The sequence below is a fragment of the Anomaloglossus baeobatrachus genome, chromosome 3 (genome assembly GCF_048569485.1).
Source record: "Anomaloglossus baeobatrachus isolate aAnoBae1 chromosome 3, aAnoBae1.hap1, whole genome shotgun sequence".
Classification (NCBI taxonomy): Eukaryota; Metazoa; Chordata; class Amphibia; order Anura; family Aromobatidae; genus Anomaloglossus; species Anomaloglossus baeobatrachus.
Genome location: NC_134355.1, coordinates 573,550,875 through 573,574,072, shown reverse-complemented (window position 1 = coordinate 573,574,072; position 23,198 = coordinate 573,550,875). Strand labels below are relative to the sequence as shown.

The 23,198-nt window shown below is 48.3% G+C and overlaps 1 protein-coding gene across 1 annotated transcript in view; it reads left to right on the top strand.

The window, feature by feature from the left end:
* PER2 (period circadian regulator 2) overlaps positions 1-23,198 on the top strand; it is a 105,729-nt gene that overhangs the window by 57,090 nt on the left and 25,441 nt on the right. The window contains exons 8-17 of the mRNA XM_075340955.1: positions 3,764-3,906; positions 4,855-4,933; positions 5,019-5,125; positions 7,683-7,836; positions 7,941-8,049; positions 9,815-9,943; positions 10,808-10,901; positions 20,070-20,217; positions 20,756-20,850; positions 21,050-21,406. Coding sequence (XP_075197070.1) covers positions 3,764-3,906; positions 4,855-4,933; positions 5,019-5,125; positions 7,683-7,836; positions 7,941-8,049; positions 9,815-9,943; positions 10,808-10,901; positions 20,070-20,217; positions 20,756-20,850; positions 21,050-21,406 — 1,415 coding nt within the window. The remainder of the gene's footprint in view (positions 1-3,763; positions 3,907-4,854; positions 4,934-5,018; positions 5,126-7,682; positions 7,837-7,940; positions 8,050-9,814; positions 9,944-10,807; positions 10,902-20,069; positions 20,218-20,755; positions 20,851-21,049; positions 21,407-23,198) is intronic.

The window sequence follows — 23,198 nt, the reverse complement described above, 5'->3', positions numbered from 1 at the left end:
GTAGCGTTTCTAACAGACTATAAATGGGTTTCCATCATTTTGCGCTCTCGTGAATGACCTGGCCGCCTGTCTATGAACGGTGGATGCTTTCATGCGGTCAATCACGCTGCTGTGTACTGGCCGCCTGCTGTTTCATGATGTTCTCATAATCTAAGTGCTTTTTCTACACAGAAGAGGCTCTTTGATTTGCTCTGTTTCACCCACTAAAGACCGAGCGGAAGCACATATTCAGAAATTGTTCTAGCACTTAATTCTGTGTGGGCAAAACGAAGGAATGAGGTTACGAGGACATAATACTCAGGTACAGGGAAATCCTCCCCCGCTGTACACCAGCCATCAATACCAACATCATTCTGTTTCCTGCAAGTGCCGTACACAAGAATTGGAGAGGAGCTCGTAGTGGGAAATGCTGAGGAGAACATTGAGAAGATTTTCTCCTTCCAGAACAGACCATGACACATTCATTTATGATGATACCCTGGTGACCGCTACTTCCACGGCCAGATAAAAGCAGATCTGACCAAGATCATGGTTCTCGATCTAGAAGCAGTGTTAAAATGACTGGTCCACCGGCTTCTGTGGCAAAGGACACAAAATATACAGTGATGTGGTACAATGGCAGAGTCCTAAGAATCGAAAAACTGAATTCAAGGAGGGGACAGATCCAATATCATGATAGACTCTTTGTTTCCAAACTGGCACATGCTTAAGGCTGCCATGGTGTAAATGTGAGGAGCCTTACTACTCTGGCACGTCTTGTAGTGAAGGATCGTCTATGGTCAGCACTTGCGTAGGCTGCTTTCACACATCCGGTAGGTGCAGAGCCGGCCAATCCGGCTCTAAAACCTATGCAACGGATGCAGCAACAAAACCGCATCCTTTGCATACGTTTTTTACATGCGGCCCGTCCGGTTTTTGCCGCTTGCGGCAGGCTACTGAGCATGCGCAGTGGCAAAAAACGCATGCGGCGGCCGGATGCGGTGTTTGCCGCAGGACACCGCATGCGGCAAAAACCGGACGGAACACAAGCCCATGCGGCACAATACGGCACTAATGTAAGTCTATGCAAAAAAAACGCAACCGGTGGCAAAAAAAAATGGTTGCGTTTTTTCTGCAAAGCACCGGATTGTGCCGCACAGGAAAAACCGGATGTGTGAAAGCAGCCTAAGGTTATGCATGTGACTGATGTGCCAGCTCCACATTTACTGGCTCCCTTTTTTTAGTCAGGACTGCAAGCTGAAAACCATTCGCAATTAGTAAGCAAAGTATATTAGAAAGTTGTAGAGTTTTACATTATAGGTGAAATGATCTTCATCTGTCTGATCTTCATGTCTTATTGTTTCCATACATTACACAGACTAAGAAGTTCAATAGCATTGTGCAATGTTGTATAAAGAGTAGACGGACGTCTACATAGCACTGCTTTGCCGAGTACAAGTTGTTCCTGGACAGGATATGCGTGACCTTAATACAAAGCAGATGTCCTCCTCTAATGTGCCCGCTAATCTGCCAAGAACAGTCGCAGCTCCAAGACTCCTTGTAAGGTTGTCAATAAACACTTATTACTGGCACGACCACTTAATTCTAAAGGCGAGATTTGGACTCTATGACCCACAACATACAAAAATACGAAGTCATGCAGAGCTGGGACAAAAAAGGCTTTGTTTCCTCCCCCCTAAATAAAAAAACAAAAGCACTCTGGCTTAATTCACAGAAAAATGTATCCTATTTAGTCCTTTCAATAACCATTCCTTACCAGAGGAAGATATTGTTACTAAATAACTATGTATTGTGATATAATTCATAAAGTGTGTGTATGTATGTATGTATGTATGTATAATATATGTATGTATGTGTATTTATATGTGTGTGTGTGCATATATGTATGTGATCGTCAGTTGGTTGCTGCTCTCTGCATACTCATAGATAACAAAGCACTCGGTGTACTACACTTTGTCATCTGTCGTTCCCTGTGCAGAGAGCAGCAGCTGTGATGATTGCCAGTTGGTTGCTGCTCTCTGCATACACTTAGATAGTAAAGCTCTCAATGCACTTTGTCATCCGTCATTCCCTGTGTAGAGAGCAGCGGCCAGATGACAAACTCGCCACAACTCATCAGTTCTGCACTGGCAGCAGCCATCGATAGAACATGCACTGATTTAGCTCCCTCATCATGAAGAAAAGGGGCGAAGGTGCAGGGACTTCAGATGCTCCCGCTCCTAACAGCTTTCACTCAGTTGGATGAGATCCGGCTGGCTGATTAGCGGAGGGATCTCCTTCTTGGCTGAGGTGGCCTTTTCAAACAGAGCAAACTGCTCACGCTCAACCCCTTAGGCTAATTTCACACATCCGGCTGTAGCAGTGCGGCACAATCCGGCGCTCTGCTGAAAAAACTAAACCCTTTTTTTTTTTTTTTTTTTTTTTTTGCCTCCGGTTTCGTTTTTTCCAGCATTGATTTGCATTGGCGCTGCATGGGCTTGCGTTCCGTCCGTTTTTTGCCGCATGCGGCAGATTTAGCCGATGCGGCGGCCGGATGGAAAGTTCCCTGGCACGTGTTTTGCTCCAGCAAAAAAAACGCATCCGGCCGCTGCGGCGCATTTTTCAATGCATGCCTATGGACACCGGATGCGGCGCGATGCGGCAAAAACCGCATCCGGCCGCCGCATGCGGTTTCTTCCACTGCGCATGCTCAGTAGCGTGCCGCAATCGGAAAAAAACGGATGGGCTGCATGTAAAAACTTATGCAAAGGATGCATTTTTTTTCGCTGCATCCGTTGCATAGGTTTCACAGCCGGATTGAGCCGCAGAGCTCAAACCGGATGTGTGAAATCAGCCTAAAAGAGAGCGAGATGGACGGACAGAGGCCAGTGATGTTAACACTAGGGGGCGCCATAAAGGATACATAGCTTTGGAGTGGGACATTATTTTTAACACATTCAGATTACAAAACTTTTTCTTTCAATGATGTCTGCAGCATTACTTGTATATTGTATTTTGACATAAGCCTCTAAGTAACATATGCCACGCTCTGCCTATATGGTGGCACTGATCGTGCAATATTCTGTGTACTTCTGCTGGAAGGCTCTAATGCGATGTGAAAAGGCCCTTAAAGGGGTATTCCCATCTATAAGATCCTATCCTAATAATATGTAGTAGGCGTAATAATAATATTTGCAAATACCCCCAATTAGAAATGTAGTATAGCTCTCCTGATTCACTATTTTGCTTACCTCTTGTTCAGGGCATTGCAGGACTTTAGGTCTCCATGGTTACGACCACAAGCAACTAACTGTGACTGTGTGGATGTAACCATTAGATACCTAAGGTCCTGCAATGCCCTGAAAATGAGGTAAGCAACACCGTGAATCAGAACTACTATACTACATTTCTAATTGGAGGTATTTGCTAATATTCTTATATTTACACCTACTACATATTGGGATAGGAGATGGGAATACCCCTTTTAAAGGGGTGGACTGTGCTGCTCATTTCGCTCCACAGCTGAGCGTTTCACATTGATCGAGATTTTCAGCTTCTGAATGAATGCTGTAATTTACTTGTATGGAATTGGACTGTAATACCAGACGTAACGTAGAAATGAGGATGGCGCTGTTCTTCAAATATAAGCAAACTCTCATATGCTATATTATATTTATTTGGAAGTACTTAACATTTTTAGATTGGTTATTTGGATTGGACATAAAGTTGTAATTTGGTTGCTTTTATATTTCCTCTCTAACTTTTTTCTTTTCCCTTTCTTCAGCTGTGGCCGTGAGTCTCGGAAGGAAATATCTTACCACCCGTTCCGCCTGACACCATATCTGATCCGTGTACGGACGGAGGAGAGCGCTGCCGAGCACATGTGCTGCGTACTGTTTGCGGAGAGAGTCCACTCTGGGTATGAAGGTACGTATAGCCGTCAGTTATAGGACTATGTAGATGCTCCTTAGGGGTCTATTCCACTTGCTTATAGCTTCCCATGAGAGAGCTTCAGAAGCGATATGCTAATGACTCTCTCTGCTGCGAGCGTCAGCCGAGGGTCATGCGACTGTGATGTCATCTTGCGATAGTATCACAGGAGTGGAGAAGATGGATGGAGCACTTTCTCCCATCTCCTCTGCCTATCTTTGCGTATATCGCACTGCAGTCACATAACATGTGAGTGCAGTGCGATGTTTCACACGCTCCTATAGGCTTGTATGGAGTTGCGTGAGCCGAGACTCCCTGCCAAACACAGCATGCTGCGAGTGCACCGAGAGCACGATTCGTGTCGAGAAATAAAAGGAAAGCGGACACTACCTCATTGCTTAACACTGGTGCAAGTGCAATGTGATTTTTTTTTTTTTTATCTGATCGCACTCGCACCAGAAAATCGCAAGTGTAAAAAAGCCCTTAGAAGAAAATTTCCTGCCATCTTTGAAGTTCATTGACTTTTTTTACTTGGAATATCGTCGGCATTATGGCACTTGATGTCTTCTACCTCTTCAGATATGCCTGGGCGTCTAATTAGGGCAGGAGTGGTTTCCGTGCATCCATTATAGGACACTTGTGCTTACCAGGAAATAGATTTCGCTCTCGTGTCTGCTAACACTGGAGCAGCGGGGCCTCCGTTTTCACTTCTTTTTTTGATCAGAGACCTAATTGCAAATATCCGCTTGTAGAACGTGTAATGGCTGTATTATGCGGTATTCTCCTCAGATGTGCAGCCAGAGACTTGTGATCTTCTCTGATACTTTGCATTAGGCCACTGTTGTGTTGAGGCCACTACGAGTTGTAGGCGAGTGCGTCATGTGCAAAGTCAAGTGTGTTGTTCAAGATGAGGAAATGTTGTTCCTTTCTTGCTTTTTGTCTTAGCTCCTCGGATGCCTGCAGATAAACGCATCTTCACTACCACGCACACCCCTAACTGCCTGTTCCAGGATGTCGATGAAAGGCGAGTACACCTCTAGAAGCCTACCATAACAATTAGATCTGATTTTCTTCTTACTATCCTCATCTTTCTACTTTGCTTTGCACAGAGCGGTGCCCCTGTTGGGTTACCTTCCTCAGGACCTCATCGGCACGCCCATCATTCTGCACTTGCATCCCAGTGATCGACCCCTCATGCTAGCTGTGCACAAGAAGAGTATGTATACACCATGTCCATCTCCAAGTCACAGATTGGTGCGGCGCACTGATTTCGCTTCACCCTAGATCTATGCCCACCAAGTACAATGTAGTTTACCGGACCTTAGAGGAACTAAACTTTATATATTATGACATTTTCCAAATCACATTTGTGGATTTATCTTCACTTCTTAAAAATGAACGCATGGAAGTGGCTTCGCAATCCCTGCTTTTCTTTTTGCATGCCTTCAGCTGCATTGATGGCATATGCTCACTTGGAGGAGTACTTATGATGGCACTGATGGGTGAGCACCTGTGTTCTCCTCCGAGTGTTCTGCTTATCAGAACAATCTCCTGCAGCAGTGTCGACAGACCCTCATTGCCCCCTATAATATAGTGTACAGTGATGCAGTGGTCCCCTACCTTTCTTAACATGAGAGCCACATTCAGAGCGGATAGAGGGTTGCGAAGCACATTCACATCTCCACTACCCACCCTGATTGGTGACTTCCAGCTCTTTCTCCCTATCCCACAGAAGAGACACTCAGTGCGCCCATGACCGGGATAATGACAGCCAAAGCTATCGTTATAGAAATAACTCTGAGGCAGTATATCTAGATCCAGGGGGGGCCATGAGGGTCTTTCATTGCTGCTCTGAGAGAATTTTCTGGTAAGCAGAATGCCTTCCCGAGGAGGTCGGCACTGACCATTTCACTGCCAGCATCTGTACTCCAGATGAGTACATTCTGATATCCATGTAGCAGTAGGCAAATATGAAGAGTGAGGAAAAGCTGGGATTGAAAGCAACTTGCATCCGTTTTTTTTTTGTTTTGTTAAAGGAATGAATACAAATTACTTTTATTAGGTATTTTGCAAAGTTTGATGGATGGTGGTGGCAGATATCAGATCTTTACTTATGGGTCATCAAGATCAATATAATAGAAAACCTGCTAGTTATGGCAGTGGCAGGGGTTCAGGTGCTGTACCCCCGCAATTGCTGCCATGTCTCTGGCTAATGTTACAGCTGAGACCCGACTATCACTCACCGGAGTGGTGCCCGCGCCACTCCCGGCAGTTTAACTCCCTGAATGATGTAATCAGTGCGATCACAGCATTCAGGAGGCAGGGAGAGGGATCGCTTATCTCTCCCTGGCGATAGGGTCCCTATAATGGGATCACAGGGACTTGACCATTGCCATAATATCCCAGGGTCGTCACCATGACAACCTCAGGTTACTGAGCTACGGAGAGCCTGACACACCATGCTGTATGCATCGTGTGTGAGGCAAAGTGCTGCGATATAATCCCCTGTAGTGATAAAGCATTGCAGGGGTTTATAGACATGCAGAAAAAAAAACGCAGAAACAACTGACATGCTGCTTCTTTTTTCAGCAACAAAATCTGCAAGAAAAAAAAAGCAGCGTGTGCACAGCAAGTCAGGATTCTCATAGACTTTGCTGGGATGCGTTTTTCCCTGCTGTATTGATTAAAATCTGCAAGAAAAAAATCATTAACAAATGCAAAAAAACACCACGTGTGCACATAGCTTAAAGGGAACCGAACATCAGCATTTTCCTATATAAGGTGCAACCAGTGCAGTACTGGCACTATCAGGCACATTGTGTACATACTATTAGTGGGCAGCTCGGATGTTTAGGCTGTGAAATCCATGTTTATAAAGTTTGAAAATTCATCATGTTTTTGATTGACGTGCGCACCTCTGCTGCTAATGTCCGGGCGGGTTATGCACGTGTATCCCCGCCCCCCCGCCGCCTGTTCCTCCCTCCCTCTGGCTGTATGTAAATTTCTAATCTTCAGTTACACGGCGTTGGAGTTAGCGTCTGCGCATAGCGCTCATCTCCGGCGCCATGTTTCTGAAGCCCACAGTATTGTCCATGAGAGGGCGGCGCATGCGCCCTCGCTTCTTCAGATCCGTTGTGACCTGGAGAACAGCTGATCTTACCGATTAGCTGCAGCAGACGATATCGTAGGAGACGTCTGCTGCAGCTAATCGGGGTAAGATCAGCTGTGCTCCAGTCCTGTTGTGACAGCGCGCGCTCCCGCGGTCACAACAGATCTGAAGAAGCGAGGGCGCATGCGCCGCCCTCTCATGCACAATAATACTATGGGCTTCAGAAACATGGCACCGGCGCTATGCGCAGGCGCTAACTCCGACGACGTGTAACTGAAGATTAGAAATTTACATACAGCCAGAGGGAGGGAGGTACAGGCGGCGGGGGGGCGGGAATCCACGTGCATAACCCGCCCGGACATTAGCAGCGAGGTGCACACGTCAATCAAAAACATGATGAATTTTCAAACTTATAAACATGGATTTCACAGCCTAAACACCCGAGCTGCCCACTAATGGTATGTACACAATGTGCCTGATAGTGCCAGTACTGCACTGGCTGCACCTTATATAGGAAAATGCTGATGTTTGGTTCCCTTTAAAGCAATGGAGTATATTACTTTATCAGCCTATCAGTGACTGTTCTGTACAGCTATTAGTGTGATGAGACCCACAGAGAGTGTATCGAGTGGACTCCCCTTACACTTAAATATGTTCTGCTCAGTTCTGCAGTGTGGAGGACAGCCATTCGACTTTTCTCCCATCCGGTTTTGTGCTAGGAATGGCGAGTACATCACTATAGACCCCAGCTGGTCCAGCTTCATCAACCCCTGGAGTCGAAAAGTATCTTTCATCATTGGCCGGCACAAAGTCCGGATGTGAGTGCGGCTTTTAGCTCTCTACGCTTTGTGTTAATATGTAACAAGTAGCTGTAATGTGATCTGATGCGGAACGTGGCACATGCTTCTATATTTTATCACAGGGGTCCTGCTAATGAAGACCTTTTTACTGCACCCGCATGTCCAGCAGACCGGTCACTGCAACCAGATGTCCAGGAACTCACAGAGCAAATACATCAGCTTCTCATGCAGGTGACTTCTCAACCTGTGAATAATAAAAGATGAAGTCCGGGTCAACAAACGATTCTTCTTTATTAGTAGCAGTTCACATGCAAACATCGTGATTAAGACAAGCAGTTAGTGCATGGATAATGCTGTGGACGCGTTTCAGGTGTGCTTGCAGCATTAGTCATGACCCGAAACGAATTGGTGTTATCCATGCGCCATCTGCTTGTCTTATTCACTATGTCTTGTATGTGAACTGCTACTAAGACATGCAGTTAGTGCATATGCAAGCCAAACCAGATTTCTTTTGGCCTGCATATATCGGTTCTCCCCCAAAAATCATATTGTAGTAAACTGGGGACTGGTTACTAGGGGGAGGAGGAGGACACAAGGGGGCCATCATGTACTGGTTCCTCCCATTCCCCTTCCTCTGCTGCCATGTTTCCCTTGGGCACTTTGACCAGTGTCTGGAGCTGGTCATCTGCTCTAAGAGGCAGAGGGCGGTTTAGGCCATGTATTCGTCCCAGTATACCTACGCAGTTTGTCCGACATGTATTCGTCTCGGCATGCCTACGCAGTGTGTCTGACATGTCTACATCCCGGTATACCTACGCAGTGCGTCCGACCTGTATACATCCCGGTACAGCTACGCAGTGTGTCCGACCTGTATACATCCCGGTACACCTACGCAGTGTGTCCGACCTGTCTACATCCCGGTATACCTACGCAGTGTGTCTGACATGTCTACATCCTGGTATGCCTACGCAGTGTGTCTGACATGTATTCGTCTCAGTATGCCTACGCAGTGTGTCTGACATGTATACATCCCGGTATGCCTACGCAGTGTGTCTGACATGTATACATCCCGGTATGCCTGCGCAGTGTGTCTGACATGTCTACATCCCGGTATGCCTACGCAGTGTGTCTGACATGTATACATCCCGGTATGCCTACGCAGTGTGTCTAACATGTCTACATCCCGGTATGCCTACGCAGTGTGTCTGACATGTCTACATCCCGGTATGCCTACGCAGTGTGTCTGACATGTATTCGTCTCAGTATGCGTACGCAGTGTGTCTGACATGTATATATCCCGGTATGCCTACGCAGTGTGTCTGACATGTCTACATCCCGGTATGCCTACACAGTGTGTCAGACATGTATTCGTCTCAGTATGCCTACGCAGTGTGTCTGACATGTATATATCCCGGTATGCCTACGCAGTGTGTCTGACATGTATTCGTCTCAGTATACCTACGCAGTGTGTCTGACATGTATTCGTCTCAGTATGCCTACGCAGTGTGTCTGACATGTCTACATCTCGGTATGCCTGCGCAGTATATCTGACATGTATACATCCCGGTATGCCTATGCAGTGTGTCTGACATGTCTACATCTCGGTATGCCTGCGCAGTATATCTGACATGTCTACATCCCGGTATGCCTACGCAGTGTGTCTGACATGTATATATCCCGGTATGCCTAAGCAGTAGTGTTGAATTTTTCTCCCAGCATGTAATTGTATACACGTCACATGAGGGCAGGCGAGCTATATGTATTGCAGGACAGCATATTTCCACTGATTAGCAGCCCACACTTCATAGACGCTGCTGGATTCTGCCCGTCTGTAGTTGATTAGGCGACTGCCGGCTGTGTTGGGAGCGGTAGAAATTATTAATTTATGCAGTTTGGGTTTTTTTTCTCGGTTAAATTTGGGCTGATGGGTGAAGTCTTCTGGCTGCTTCATATATCAGTGTAATCCAGATTAATGCATATTATTTGTCTCCTCCAGCCTGTCCATAACAGCAGCTCCAGTGGATATGGGAGTCTGGGCAGCAATGGTTCTCACGAAAACCCAATGAGTGGTGCCTCGTCCAGTGACAGCAACGGGAATCTCAACGAGGACATTAAAGAGAAACGTGTACGTGGTCTGTTTATTGCCCGAATTTACTTACTCTTATTCACTGTAACAATCCTGCTCTATTTTCCGGGGGCGATCTGTGACCGTGTAGTGCTGAGTTCTCCAGTCTTGCCCCCTCCTCCTTACACTGCTATTCCATGCTGTCTTCCCACTCGTCTTGTGTGGGCAGGGAGCAGCCACGGCCTTAATTCCCAGTGACAGCGTGGAGCATAATCCATGCATGTAATAGTGTGGGAATCCCTGCTGCCGGAACGTGCGTCAGACCCGGAGCATGCCGATGTGTTTTGGAAGTATTGTACGGGCTCTGTGCGTCACTACGAGTGGGGTGTGCTATTTGTAGGGTGAATGATAGCGTTGCACAGAGTGTGGGCTGAATCTGACTCTGCCGGAGGTTGATTACTACTGAATCCATCGTGTGACTGCAGCATGTCTACGGAGCATAGTAATATATAGCTTATAGTGCAGCCATCATATAACTTCTGTATATAACATACCGAATGTATCGTGCACAATAAAGGACCATCTTCTTCATACATAACTCCTCTCATGACGTAACCTTCATAAATACAAGGTCTCGGGGAGAGAAGAGCTGTGCTTATCACCGCCACGCTGGTATAAATAGGAATAAGGGAATTGATCGTCCAATTAGCCACAGCACAGAACACATTGGGGGAATCAATTTGCCCACAGATAATGAATCCGTTTCTCTATTAACGAGTGTGATGTACCCATCTGCTGCTCTCAGTGGTAATGGGAACAGCATTGCTTTTCTGTGTATACTATTGTGATTTGCTCTGATCCATTCCTGCAGTTATTGATTAGATACAGTATAACATTTGCTGCTTACTTTAATTGTTCATGCAGGGAACACATCCAGGTCAAAAATCAGAAGACCACCCGTGCTCTAGCAGTCCGCAGAGTAAAGGTCCCCAGATTGGGGAGGGCAGCCCTGAAGCAGGTAGGATGTGAATTAACACGTAAAGGAACTCTGGCATTGCATTACTGGTATAGGAATATTTGAAAAAAAGAGAGATATTTAGAATCTGTATTGGCCAATGCATGTGAGCCCAGTCACCACTGGAATGCCCAGATAGTGGCATTCCAGCTAGGTTGTAGTCTAGCTGCCTAGACATGGAGGTTTTTAATCCAGATAGTTGCATTTCAAGTTAGGTTCCCGGATTACAGAGATTACCTTGCCGTGGTGAGCGGGCTCACATGCATTGGCCAATACATATGCTAAATAGCTCCCAGGGAAAAATAAAATTTGATTTCTCCTTGGTGGCCCACATAGATTAACCCTATATCTGCTAATTAATAACATTTTTTTTTTTTACCTGATTTGGGTTCCTTTTTAAATGGTCACTGTTATTTCAACATACTTTGGTTAAATCTATAGTAGAGGTGAATATAAGGAACTTTTGAACCTTACTGAAACCACGGCTATCGGGAGAAAATGAACTTTATTCCTCCAGGGAGCCACCACTTTCAGTCCGAGGCATGCGCTGCAGCACAAGCTGTCAATCTGTGTTTGGGTGTGCTTAGAGGCGCTACTCAGCAGGCTGCTACACAACACCTTCCCAGGAGGATTAAACTTAATTTTCTCCTGGTAATCTGGCTTTTAAAGGGAACCTGTCATCAGAAATTTAGCTTTCAACCTAAAGGTTTCCCCCTCGGCAGCTCCTGGGCTGCATTCTAGTAAGGTTTCTATACTTTTTGTGCCCCCTTTTAAACCAAAATAAATACTTTATAAAACTGTACCTTTCGCTTTGAAAATCTTGTAAATCGTCCATGGGGGCGGACCGTGTGGCGTCCGTTGCTGTATCTTACGCCGTCCCCCATGCTTCAAATCATCCCTCAGGACGCTGCCCACTGCGCCCGAGGTCCCGTGCACGCCGGGACACCTGGTGACGTGGTCGCAGGCACGAGGTTATGGGCCGCGCTGTGATTGCATCGCAAGTGCCCGCCCATACTCTCGTGCCCGCCCTTTCCCCACTGCCTCCAGCGTTCTGCGCCGGCCCGACGTCACCTCCTTCCCATCGTACCCTGCAGCAGGAAATAGATGGGAGAAGCGGAGCAGGCCACTACAGGAGAAGCTGAGGATCTGAGCGACGTACAGAGGGGAGAGCGCGGCCACGAGAGTATGGGCGGGCACTTGCGATGCAATCACAGCGCCGCCCATACTCTCGTGCCTGCGACCACGTCACTAGGTGTCCCGGCGTGCACGGGACCTCAGGCGCCGTGGGCGGCGTCCTGAGGGATGATTTGAAGCATGGGGGACAGCGTAAGATACAGCAACGGACGCCACACAGCCCACCCCCATGGACGTTTTGCTAGATTTTCAAACCGAAAGGTACAGTTTTTTAAAGTATTTATTTTGGTTTAAAAGGGGGCACAAAAAGTATAGAAACCTTACTAGAATGCAGCCCACGAGCTGCAGAGGGGGAAACATTTAGGTTGAAAGCCAAATTTGTGATGACAGGTTCCCTTTAAGCAAACCATAGAAAAATGTCCCTTTTAAAATGTAACTTTTAATAAATACTTTAAAAAGTCAAAGACCATCTTAATCACAATAAACAGAAAATATGTAGGTCCTGCAGAATGTATAATAACACAAAAACCCAGGCAGGAGAGTTAGACTGTAAACTGGCCCTAAATAAGCCCTAATAGAAATTCTCCCTACGTAGCAATGGAGGGTATGACGCCCTAAAGGTTCTGGCGCCCCCATTCACCGACGGGAAACCCTATATAGCCCTGTTCAGCCCTGCAAGGCTGTTGGGGGTTAATAAAGTGATGATGGAGGGTGTGTTTTGTATTTTATTCCAAATAAAGGATTTTTCTCTGTCTGTGTTTATTTACTGTCACAGGTTAGTGTGATGCAGGTATCTCAGGCGCCTGTGCTATCACTAACCTAGGGTTTAGTAGCAGCTGTGCGCTGCTATTAACCCCTTATTACCCCGATTGCCACCGCACCATGGTAATCGAGAAGAGACGGTATTGCACCGGAATTGTCACATCTAATAGATGCAGCAATACCGGGTGGCTGTGGGCTAGAATACCAGCCACCAGCCAGCTTTATCTTGGCTGGGTATCAACATTAGGGGGGACCGCATGTGTGTTGTTTTTTTTTTTTGTTTTTTTTTTAATTATTTAACAAAAGAAAAGCCGCATATGCTTCCTCTTCTTTTGCTACACAGCCAAGATAAGCACAGGGGTTTTTTTTTTATTATTTTTGGGCCAAGGGATGTAAATTTGGTGATTATTATATTTTTACACCAGTTTCCGGCACGCATTCTACACCTCCTGGTAAAAAAAAAAACTTGCAAATTTGCTGCAGACGATTTCAGCACCAAATGTGCACCTCCTGGCACAAAATCACGGCTAAAAAACACGGATTTCTTTGTCGCTCCTAATTGGGAGACCCAGACAATTGGGTGTATAGCTACTGCCTCCGGAGGCCACACAAAGCACTACACTAAAAAGTGTAAGGCCCCTCCCCTTCTGGCTATACACCCCCCCGTGGGATCACGGGCTCCTCAGTTTTATGCTTTGTGCGAAGGAGGTCAGACATCCACGCATAGCTCCACTGTTTAGTCAGCAGCAGCTGCTGACTATGTCGGATGGAAGAAAAGAGGGCCCATTCTAGGGCCCCCAGCATGCTCCCTTCTCACCCCACTTTCTGTCGGCGGTGTTTGTTAAGGTTGAGGTACCCATTGCGGGTACGGAGGCTGGAGCCCACATGCTGATTCCTTCCCCATCCCCATTAGGGCTCTGGGTGAAGTGGGACTTTACCGGTCTCCAGGCACTGAGACCGTGCTCCTTCCACAGCCCCCGGAGAATCGGCTGGATATGGAGCTGAGTATCGTCAGGGACAGGGCCCTGCTTCGTTAAGGTACTCTGTGTCCCCGGGCATACCGCGCGCACACCGCAGCATGCTGGGCGTGTTAGTGCGCCGGGGACATCAGCGCTGCTGCGCTTGTGCCATTCCTCACTACAGCGCTGCTGAGTGAATAGACTTAGTACGAACGGCCGCGCCGGCCGCTGGGGTCAGTTTTCACTGCGACGCGGCTAGGACTTGGGGTGCGCCGGGGACTTCCGCGCTAGCCGTGCATGTATGACGGCCGCGCTTATTACTACAGTCCCCGGCTTTTGCGGCCTAGTTCGTTTCGTTCCCGCCCCCAGACCTGCCAGTCAGGGGGAGGGCGGGACGCTGTACAGACCATCAGCGCTGAGGGCTGGAGTCTGCTTTACATACTCCAGCCCTCACACTGGGCACAGTGGGACGCCAGTTTCCCGCTCTTTGTTTGTGGCACGCCCACGGTCCGCCCCTCCTCACAGGACGCCGGCAGCCATTCCTGTCTGCACGCTGAGCTGGAGAGGGGAGACTGGGAGACCCAGACACGGGATTCTGTGACCTCACACCCGCTTTTCAGCGGGCGGTAAGCAGCCCTCAAGGGCTCACCCCCACTTGTGCCGAAGTGTACTTTGTATTTTTGCTTGCATACTATACATTACACTGTACGGTCGCTGGTGACTCTCTGCTATATACCCTCCTAGGTTACTCAAGGCAGACAACAGCATGTCGTCCGCAAAAAGCAAACGTGCCAAGGCACAGACTTTATATGCTGCTTGTACCGCATGTGGAACTGCTCTACCGGCAGGTTCCACTGACCCCCATTGTGTGCAGTGCTCGGCCCCTGTGGCACTTGCTCAGCCGGGGCCGCTGCTAGAGGTGACCCAGGGAGAACCACCTGTGAATGCTGTCCAGGTGACAGGGACGGAGTTTGCAGTTTTTGCTGACAGATTGTCTATGACTATGTCTAAAATTCTTGAAACATTGCAGTCTAGACCAATAACTCAGACCATGGGCACTGTTGAATCATTGCTCCCTGGTCCCCCTCAGCTGGATCTCTCCCGAGCTCAGGAGGTGTCGCATGCACCCCAGGGTGACGACTCTGACTCGGACGACAGTCCCAGACGGCCTAAGCGGGCTCGCTATGAGCGGCCCTCACCTTCATCACACTGGTCAGGGTCCCAGCTGGACGACTCTCTGTGTGATGAGGCGGATGTGGCTGATCAGGATTCTGATCCTGGGACCGTTCTCAATCTGGATACACCTGATGGTGACGCCATAGTGAATGATCTTATAGCGTCCATCAATAGAATGTTAGATATTTCTCCACCAGCTCCTCCTGCGGAGGAGTCAGCCTCACAGCAGGAGAAATTCCATTTCAGGTATCCCAAGCGTAAATTGAGCACTTTTCTGGACCACTCTGACTTTAGAGACGCTATCCAGAAACACCACGCTTATCCAGATAAGCGTTTCTCCAAACGGCTTAAAGATACACGATATCCTTTTCCCCCTGACGTGGTCAAGGGCTGGACCCAGTGTCCCAAGGTGGACCCTCCAATCTCCAGGCTTGCAGCTAGATCCTTAGTTGCAGTGGAAGATGGGGCGGCACTTAAAGATGCCACTGACAGACAGATGGAGCTCTGGTTGAAATCCATCTATGAAGCTATTGGAGCGTCGTTGGCGCCAGCATTCGCAGCCGTATGGGCACTCCAAGCTATTTCAGCTGGGCTTACACAGGTCGACACGGTCACACGTACATCTGCTCCGCAGGTGGCACCATTGACCTCTCAAATGTCTGCATTCGCGTCTTACGCGATTAATGCTGTCCTAGACTCTACGAGCCGTACGGCAGTGGCGTCTGCCAACTCTGTGGTTTTACGTAGAGCCTTGTGGTTGAGAGAATGGAAGGCAGATTCTGCTTCCAAGAAGTGCTTAACCAGTTTGCCTCTTTCTCGTGACCGACTGTTTGGTGAGCGTTTGGATGAAATCATTAAACACTCCAAGGGTAAGGATTCATCCTTACCTCAACCCAGACAAAACAAACCCCAACAGAGGAGGGGACAGTCTGGTTTTCGGTCCTTTCGAGGCTCAGGCAGGTCCCAATTCTCCTCGTCCAAAAGGACTCAAAAGGATCAGAGGGGCTCAGATTCTTGGCGGACTCAATCACGACCAAAAAAGACAGCCGGAAGAACCGTTACCAAGACGGCTTCCTCATGACTCTCAGCCTCCTCTCTCCGCATCCTCGGTCGGTGGCAGGCTCTCCCGCTTTGGCGACATTTGGCTGTCACAGGTCAAAGACCGTTGGGTGAGAGACATTCTGTCTCACGGGTACAGGATAGAGTTCAGTTCTCGTCCTCCAACTCGCTTCTTCAGAACTTCTCCACCTCCCGACCGAGCAGATGCTCTTCTGCAAGCGGTGTCCGCCCTAAAGGCGGAAGGAGTGGTGACTCCCGTTCCTCTTCAGGAACGAGGTCGCGGTTTTTACTCCAATTTGTTTGTGGTGCCAAAGAAGGACGGGTCGTTCCGTCCCGTCCTGGATCTAAAGCTGCTCAACAAACACGTGAAAACCAGGCGGTTCCGGATGGAATCCCTCCGCTCCGTCATCGCCTCAATGTCTCAAGGAGATTTCCTTGCATCAATAGACATCAAGGATGCTTATCTCCACGTGCCGATTGCGCCAGAGCATCAGCGTTTTCTACGCTTCGTTGTAGGAAGCGAACACCTGCAGTTCGTAGCTCTACCTTTCGGGCTGGCGACAGCCCCTCGGGTCTTTACCAAGGTTATGGCAGCAGTAGTGGCAGTCCTGCACTCGCAAGGTCACTCTGTGATTCCGTATTTGGACGATCTACTTATCAAGGCACCCTCTCAAGAGGCATGCCAGCACAGCCTGAACGTGGCACTGAAGACTCTCCAGGGTTTCGGGTGGATTATCAACTTTTCAAAGTCAAATCTAACCCCAACCCAATCACTAACATATCTTGGCATGGAGTTTCATACTCTCTCAGCGATAGTGAAACTTCCACTGGACAAACAGTGTTCACTACAGACAGGGGTGCAATCTCTCCTTCAGGGCCAGTCGCACCCCTTGAGGCGCCTCATGCACTTCCTAGGGAAGATGGTAGCAGCAATGGAAGCAGTTCCTTTCGCGCAGTTTCATCTGCGTCCACTTCAATGGGACATTCTCCACCAATGGGACGGGAAGTCGACATCCCTCGACAGGGATGTCTCCCTCTCTCAGACAGCCAAGGACTCTCTCCGGTGGTGGCTTCTTCCCACCTCATTGTCGAAAGGAAAGTCGTTCCTACCCCCATCCTGGGCGGTGGTCACGACAGACGCGAGCCTGTCAGGGTGGGGAGCAGTGTTTCTCCACCACAGGGCTCACGGTACGTGGACTCGGAAAGAGTCCACCCTTCAAATCAATGTTCTGGAAATCAGAGCAGTCTATCTTGCCCTACAAGCCTTCCAGCAGTGGCTAGCAGGCAAGCAGATCCGAATTCAGTCGGACAACTCCACAGCGGTGGCATACATCAACCACCAAGGGGGAACACGCAGTCGGCAGGCCTTCCAGGAAGTCCGGCGGATTCTGACGTGGGTGGAAGACACGGCATCCACCATATCCGCAGTTCACATACCAGGCGTGGAAATCTGGGAAGCAGACTTTCTCAGTCGCCAGGGCATGGACGCAGGGGAATGGTCCCTTCACCCGGACATGTTTCAGGAGATCTGTCGCCGCTGGGGGATGCCGGACGTCGACCTGATGGCGTCACGGCACAACAACAAGGTCCCGGTTTTCATGGCGCGATCCCACGATTACCGAGCTCTGGCGGCAGACGCCCTAGTTCAGGATTGGTCGCAGTTCAGGCTACCTTATGTGTTCCCACCTCTGGCGTTGTTGCCCAGGGTGCTGCGCAAGATCAGGGCCGACTGCCGCCGCGCCATCCTCGTCGCTCCAGACTGGCCAAGGAGGTCGTGGTACCCGGATCTGTGGCACCTCACGGTAGGCCAACCGTGGGCTCTGCCAGACCGTCCAGACTTGCTGTCTCAAGGGCCGTTTTTCCATCTGAATTCTGCGGCCCTGAACCTGACTGTGTGGCCATTGAGTCCTGGATCCTAGCGGCCTCAGGTTTATCTCATGAAGTGGTTGCCACCATGAGACAGGCTAGGAAACCATCCTCCGCCAAGATCTACCACAGGACGTGGAAGATATTCTTATCTTGGTGCTCTGCTCAGGGAGTTTCTCCCTGGCCATTTGCATTGCCTATTTTTCTTTCCTTCCTGCAGTCTGGGTTGGAAAAAGGTTTGTCGCTCGGCTCCCTTAAAGGTCAAGTCTCCGCGCTATCCGTATTTTTTCAGAAGCGCCTAGCGCGACTTCCTCAGGTACGCACGTTCCTGCAAGGGGTTTGTCATATCGTCCCCCCTTACAAGCGGCCGTTGGAGCCCTGGGATCTGAACAAGGTCCTAATTGCTCTCCAGAAGCCGCCTTTCGAGCCTTTGAAGGATGTTTCCCTTTCTCGTCTTTCACAGAAAGTGGCCTTTCTAGTGGCGGTCACGTCTCTTCGGAGAGTGTCCGAGCTGGCGGCGTTATCATGCAGATCTCCCTTCCTAGTATTTCACCAGGACAAGGTAGTTCTGCGTCCAATTCCAGAATTTCTTCCTAAGGTGGTATCCTCCTTTCATCTCAACCAGGATATCACTTTACCGTCTTTGTGTCCGCATCCAGTTCACCAATTTGAAAAAGGTTTGCATTTATTGGATCTGGTGAGAGCACTCAGGATCTACATTTCCCGCACGGCGCCCCTGCGCCGCTCGGATGCACTCTTTATCCTTGTCGCTGGTCAGCGTAAGGGGTCGCAAGCTTCCAAATCCACCCTGGCGCGGTGGATCAAGGAACCAATTCTTCACACCTACCGTTCTGCTGGGCTTCCGATTCCATCAGGACTGAAGGCCCATTCTACCAGAGCCGTGGGTGCGTCCTGGGCATTACGGCACCAGGCTACGGCTCAGCAGGTGTGCCAGGCGGCTACCTGGTCGAGTCTGCACACTTTTACCAAGCATTATCAGGTGCATGCCTACGCTTCGGCGGATGCCAGCCTAGGTAGACAAGTCCTTCAGGCGGCGGTGGCCCACCTGTAGGAAAGGGCTGTTTGACGGCCCTATCACGAGGTATTCTTTTACCCACCCAGGGACTGCTTTTGGACGTCCCAATTGTCTGGGTCTCCCAATTAGGAGCGACAAAGAAGAAGGGAATTTTGTTTACTTACCGTAAATTCCTTTTCTTCTAGCTCCAATTGGGAGACCCAGCACCCGCCCTGTTTTCTTAGGGATTGTGTTTTTTCGGGTGCACATGTTGTTCATGTTGAAGAGTTCAGTTCTCCGATGTTGTTCCTCGGATTGAATTTGTCTTTAAAACAGTTATTGGCTTTCCTCCTTCTTGCTTTTGCACTAAAACTGAGGAGCCCGTGATCCCACGGGGGGGTGTATAGCCAGAAGGGGAGGGGCCTTACACTTTTTAGTGTAGTGCTTTGTGTGGCCTCCGGAGGCAGTAGCTATACACCCAATTGTCTGGGTCTCCCAATTGGAGCTAGAAGAAAAGGAATTTACGGTAAGTAAACAAAATTCCCTTCTTTTGCCAAGAGGTGTAGATTGGATGCAGGAATATGGTGTAAAAAATGTCAACATCACATTTGCATCCCTAGGCCCAAAAATGAAAAAAAAATTAAATTATTTTTTCCAGGATGTGAAAATTTGGTGCTAAAATCTGATGCAGATTATTTCAGCACCAAATGTGCATCAAAAAAGCGCGGCTAAAAATGCGTTTTTTGGGGTTTTTTTGCCACGAGGTGTAGATTGAGTGCAGGAATATGGTGTAAAAATTTCAGCACCAAATCTGCATCTCTTGATGATGGCAAGTTTATCTTGCTGAAACGCGTTGTGATAACAAGAGCTTTATTTTAATCTAATTGTCACAAATAAAGCATAATTATTCACAAAGAAAACCTGAGATAATAGATCTATTAGCGCTCAAAGGACCGGCTTTATCTATCTTCCATATGCCTTTTAAAGCATTAGACTGCCGCCATGTTTATCTGACTATATGCTGTGTTATTTCATGTGGCGGAGCCTCTCTGCGCTGAGACTTTCTGAGATGTGCAATAATGGACATGAAATACTATGAGCATCGGAGCATGGCTGGACAGATACCTGAAGGAGAACATGCTGTAATGATCACGTTGTAGTGCTCCGTGCATTCTTCATACATGTTGTTTTTTCTTTCAGGTGTCGCCCATAGCGGAAATGGTGGCAGTAAAGACGTCAATAGTGAAGTTTCAGGGATCGATGTCCACCATCCACAGAGTGAGCCACTGCCGGCAAAGCAGCCCCCCTACTCGTACCAGCAAATAAACTGTCTAGACAGTGTTATCAGGTGACAGCAATTTTATGGATTAAATATATGATGAGATTGGAAGCAAATGTTTTGGATGGGACAGTGTGACCCTCCTGAAAGCTATATTATATACTGAGTGACTAGAAGACTTACAGTGCCTTACAGTCACAGTCTACTCAATTCTTACACCTTGGATGGACTGGTTCTTGGGAATATACTGCTTGCAGCCTTTGACATGGGCTTATCAGGCAGCGTGTCTCCAGGTTTTCCTCAGATTACTTATGTTTCAGCTGAATATGATTGGAGTAGAGGAAGGATTGTTGGCTGCACCATTCCCATATCTGTACGCTGACTTCACTCACCCGTGTACCACAGACCGGGCCGGCTGCAGGTCTCCTGACTCTGCTTCACACCTCATCCACATACATGAGGCTGTAGGATTCACGTCGGGCCAACCCGGACATTGTGATCCGTAGTCTGTCCATGAAAGTTGGATCTGTGAAACTGGCCCAATTCTTATTTTAATCTTTTAATGTGAAGATCCTTAATGTTGCGTTTTCTCATTTTTTCCGTTTAGATACCTCGAGAGCTGCACCGTTTTAAGGTCTGATAAACAGGAACTTGTGAACAGTACCTCTTCTGCATCCGACGACCAGATACAAATGGAGGAAGGTGAGATTGGCCAACAAAGTCTCTTATCTCCCAGCATTACATCCTGTTACATGTGGGGCAGTCTGTGTAGAAAGTAAGCTAAATTCTGCGATAGAGGGTGGGGACTTTTTAACGATCGGTGTCATCTACGATCCTTGTAATATTACTGATAGAGCTAAACAGGTTTACCATTTACTAACCTTTATGTTTCATGCTCCAGATGATCGGTGCCGGATAGGGATGAAGTCCAAGCTGCCACCATTGCCCCCAAACCATCTGCAGAATCCTCTGACAATGTCGGATTGTGGTCAACATCTTACAGTCAATCCCATTTCTGTCCTGCCAAGCACTACTATTGGCCGACAACCAGTAGTGCTCTCCGCTACCATTACTGGATCCCAGTCTGTGCCAGGCTCTTTGCCCCATCCATCCCTTGCATCCTTGCCTGTTCATGGTACTGCAATCACACAGCTTTCTATGGCAGCCAAGGCTGAGAGTGTGGTATCGCTTACCAGCCATTGCAGCTACAGCAGCACAATTGTGCACGTGGGAGACAAAAAACTGCAACCAGAAGCAGGTATAGCAATCATTGGGAACCTGTATTACTATTACAGTTATGTATGCAGATGATTTTGATTTGTTATTCTTGTGCATGTTAAAAAGTATGCGATAATTTCCAAAAATTCTTAACTTACTATTAGGGTCGTTGACATTAGTATTTTTAAATCGAGCTAGTGCACTTGGACCAATGTTGGTCAATGACGTAGAGCAGCCCTGTGATTGTCACGCAGTGACTATTGGGGTTCCACCAGGTACGCGGGAATTTCCAGCGAGCGCCGCAACACACATAGGGTACATGTTACAACGGTGGGCCCTGGCGCTAAGGAAAGGGGAGCAGGGTCGCCTCTTAAACTCACCTGAGGCTGATCCCTGCACTCCCTAATGTCCCTATACGGGTTCTTTCACCCCATTGCCGATCACGTGCCTACCCCTGTCTTTCCCTGGGCTCAGCCCTGTATAGTGTAGGGCAGCGGAAACTGTAGATTAAAGACACAGCGAGAATTAGGTGTAAAATAAACAGCAATCGTACTAAGCACTCCAACATCAAGAGGTAATATAATGGGGAACAGGCCAGAGGAGAAAAAACAAAGGAGTAAAGGGGGCTTTACACGCTACGATATCATTAATGTTTGATCGTCGGGGTCACGTTGTTAGTGACGCACATCCGGCGTCATTAACAATATCGCAGCGTGTGACACTGACCAGCGACCTTAGGCGACCTCAAAAATGGTGAAAATCGTTCACCATGGAGAGGTCGTCCCAAACTCAAAAATCGGTAAGGGTTGTTTAGCGTTGTGATTCATCGCTCATGCGGCAGCACACATCGCTATGTGTGACACCGCATGAGCGAGGAACGTCTCCTTACCTGCCGCCGGCCCCAATACAGAAGGAAGAGGTAGGCGGGATGTTTACATCACGCTCAGCTCCGCCCCTCCGCTTTGATTGGCCGGCCGCTGTGTGACGTTGCGGTGACGTCGCTGTGATGCCGAACGTCCCTCCCCCTTGAAGGAGGGATTGTTCGGCAGTCACAGCGACGCCGCCGACCAGGTAAGTGCGTGTGACGCTGCGTAGCGATAATGTTCGCTACGGCAGCGATCACAATCGCATGCGCGACGGGGGCGGGTACTTACACGGTCGCTATCGCTACAAATTGCTAGCGATATCGCTACCGTGTAAAGCCCCCTTAAGGGAGGGAAAACAGCACAACCACTCTCCGGCGTTGTACCCTCGTGACAGTCACATCAGACTGCAGTGATGTCATATGAGTGCAGTGCGATATACGCAGAGACACAGTGGAGAATTGAATCTCTCCATCTTCTCCGCACCTGTGATCGGATTCTCACATGCGAGAGACTCTGATCACAGTGAATGACGCTCCGCTCACGCAGCAGAGTTTGAGTAAAGTGTCATTACCATATGGCATCCAATGCTATACACTGCCCCCACCTAAGGCTGATACTATGTAACATTGCGACCAGTTACTACCATGTGGTTGACAGGTTTGTAGAGAAGGGTACAATTGCCTGTGACTGGCTGCTGTATAAATTTATATAATCTGCTTAATGCCTGTATTCCCTGTAATGGGACAATGACAGAACCTCTCTTGTCAGAATTCTGTGACGTTCCTCTGTTATTACGCCTCATATTTTTTTTGAAAGCTAAACAAATAGCTGTGTGTAATTAGTTGTTGACGAGGGGAATGGTAACACCTAGTTGTTAGATTTTTCTTGCATTTTTTCGACAGATGCCAGGGGAGCAGCGCCGTTAGTAGTTATTAAATAAATGATCCACATCATCATTGTCACAAC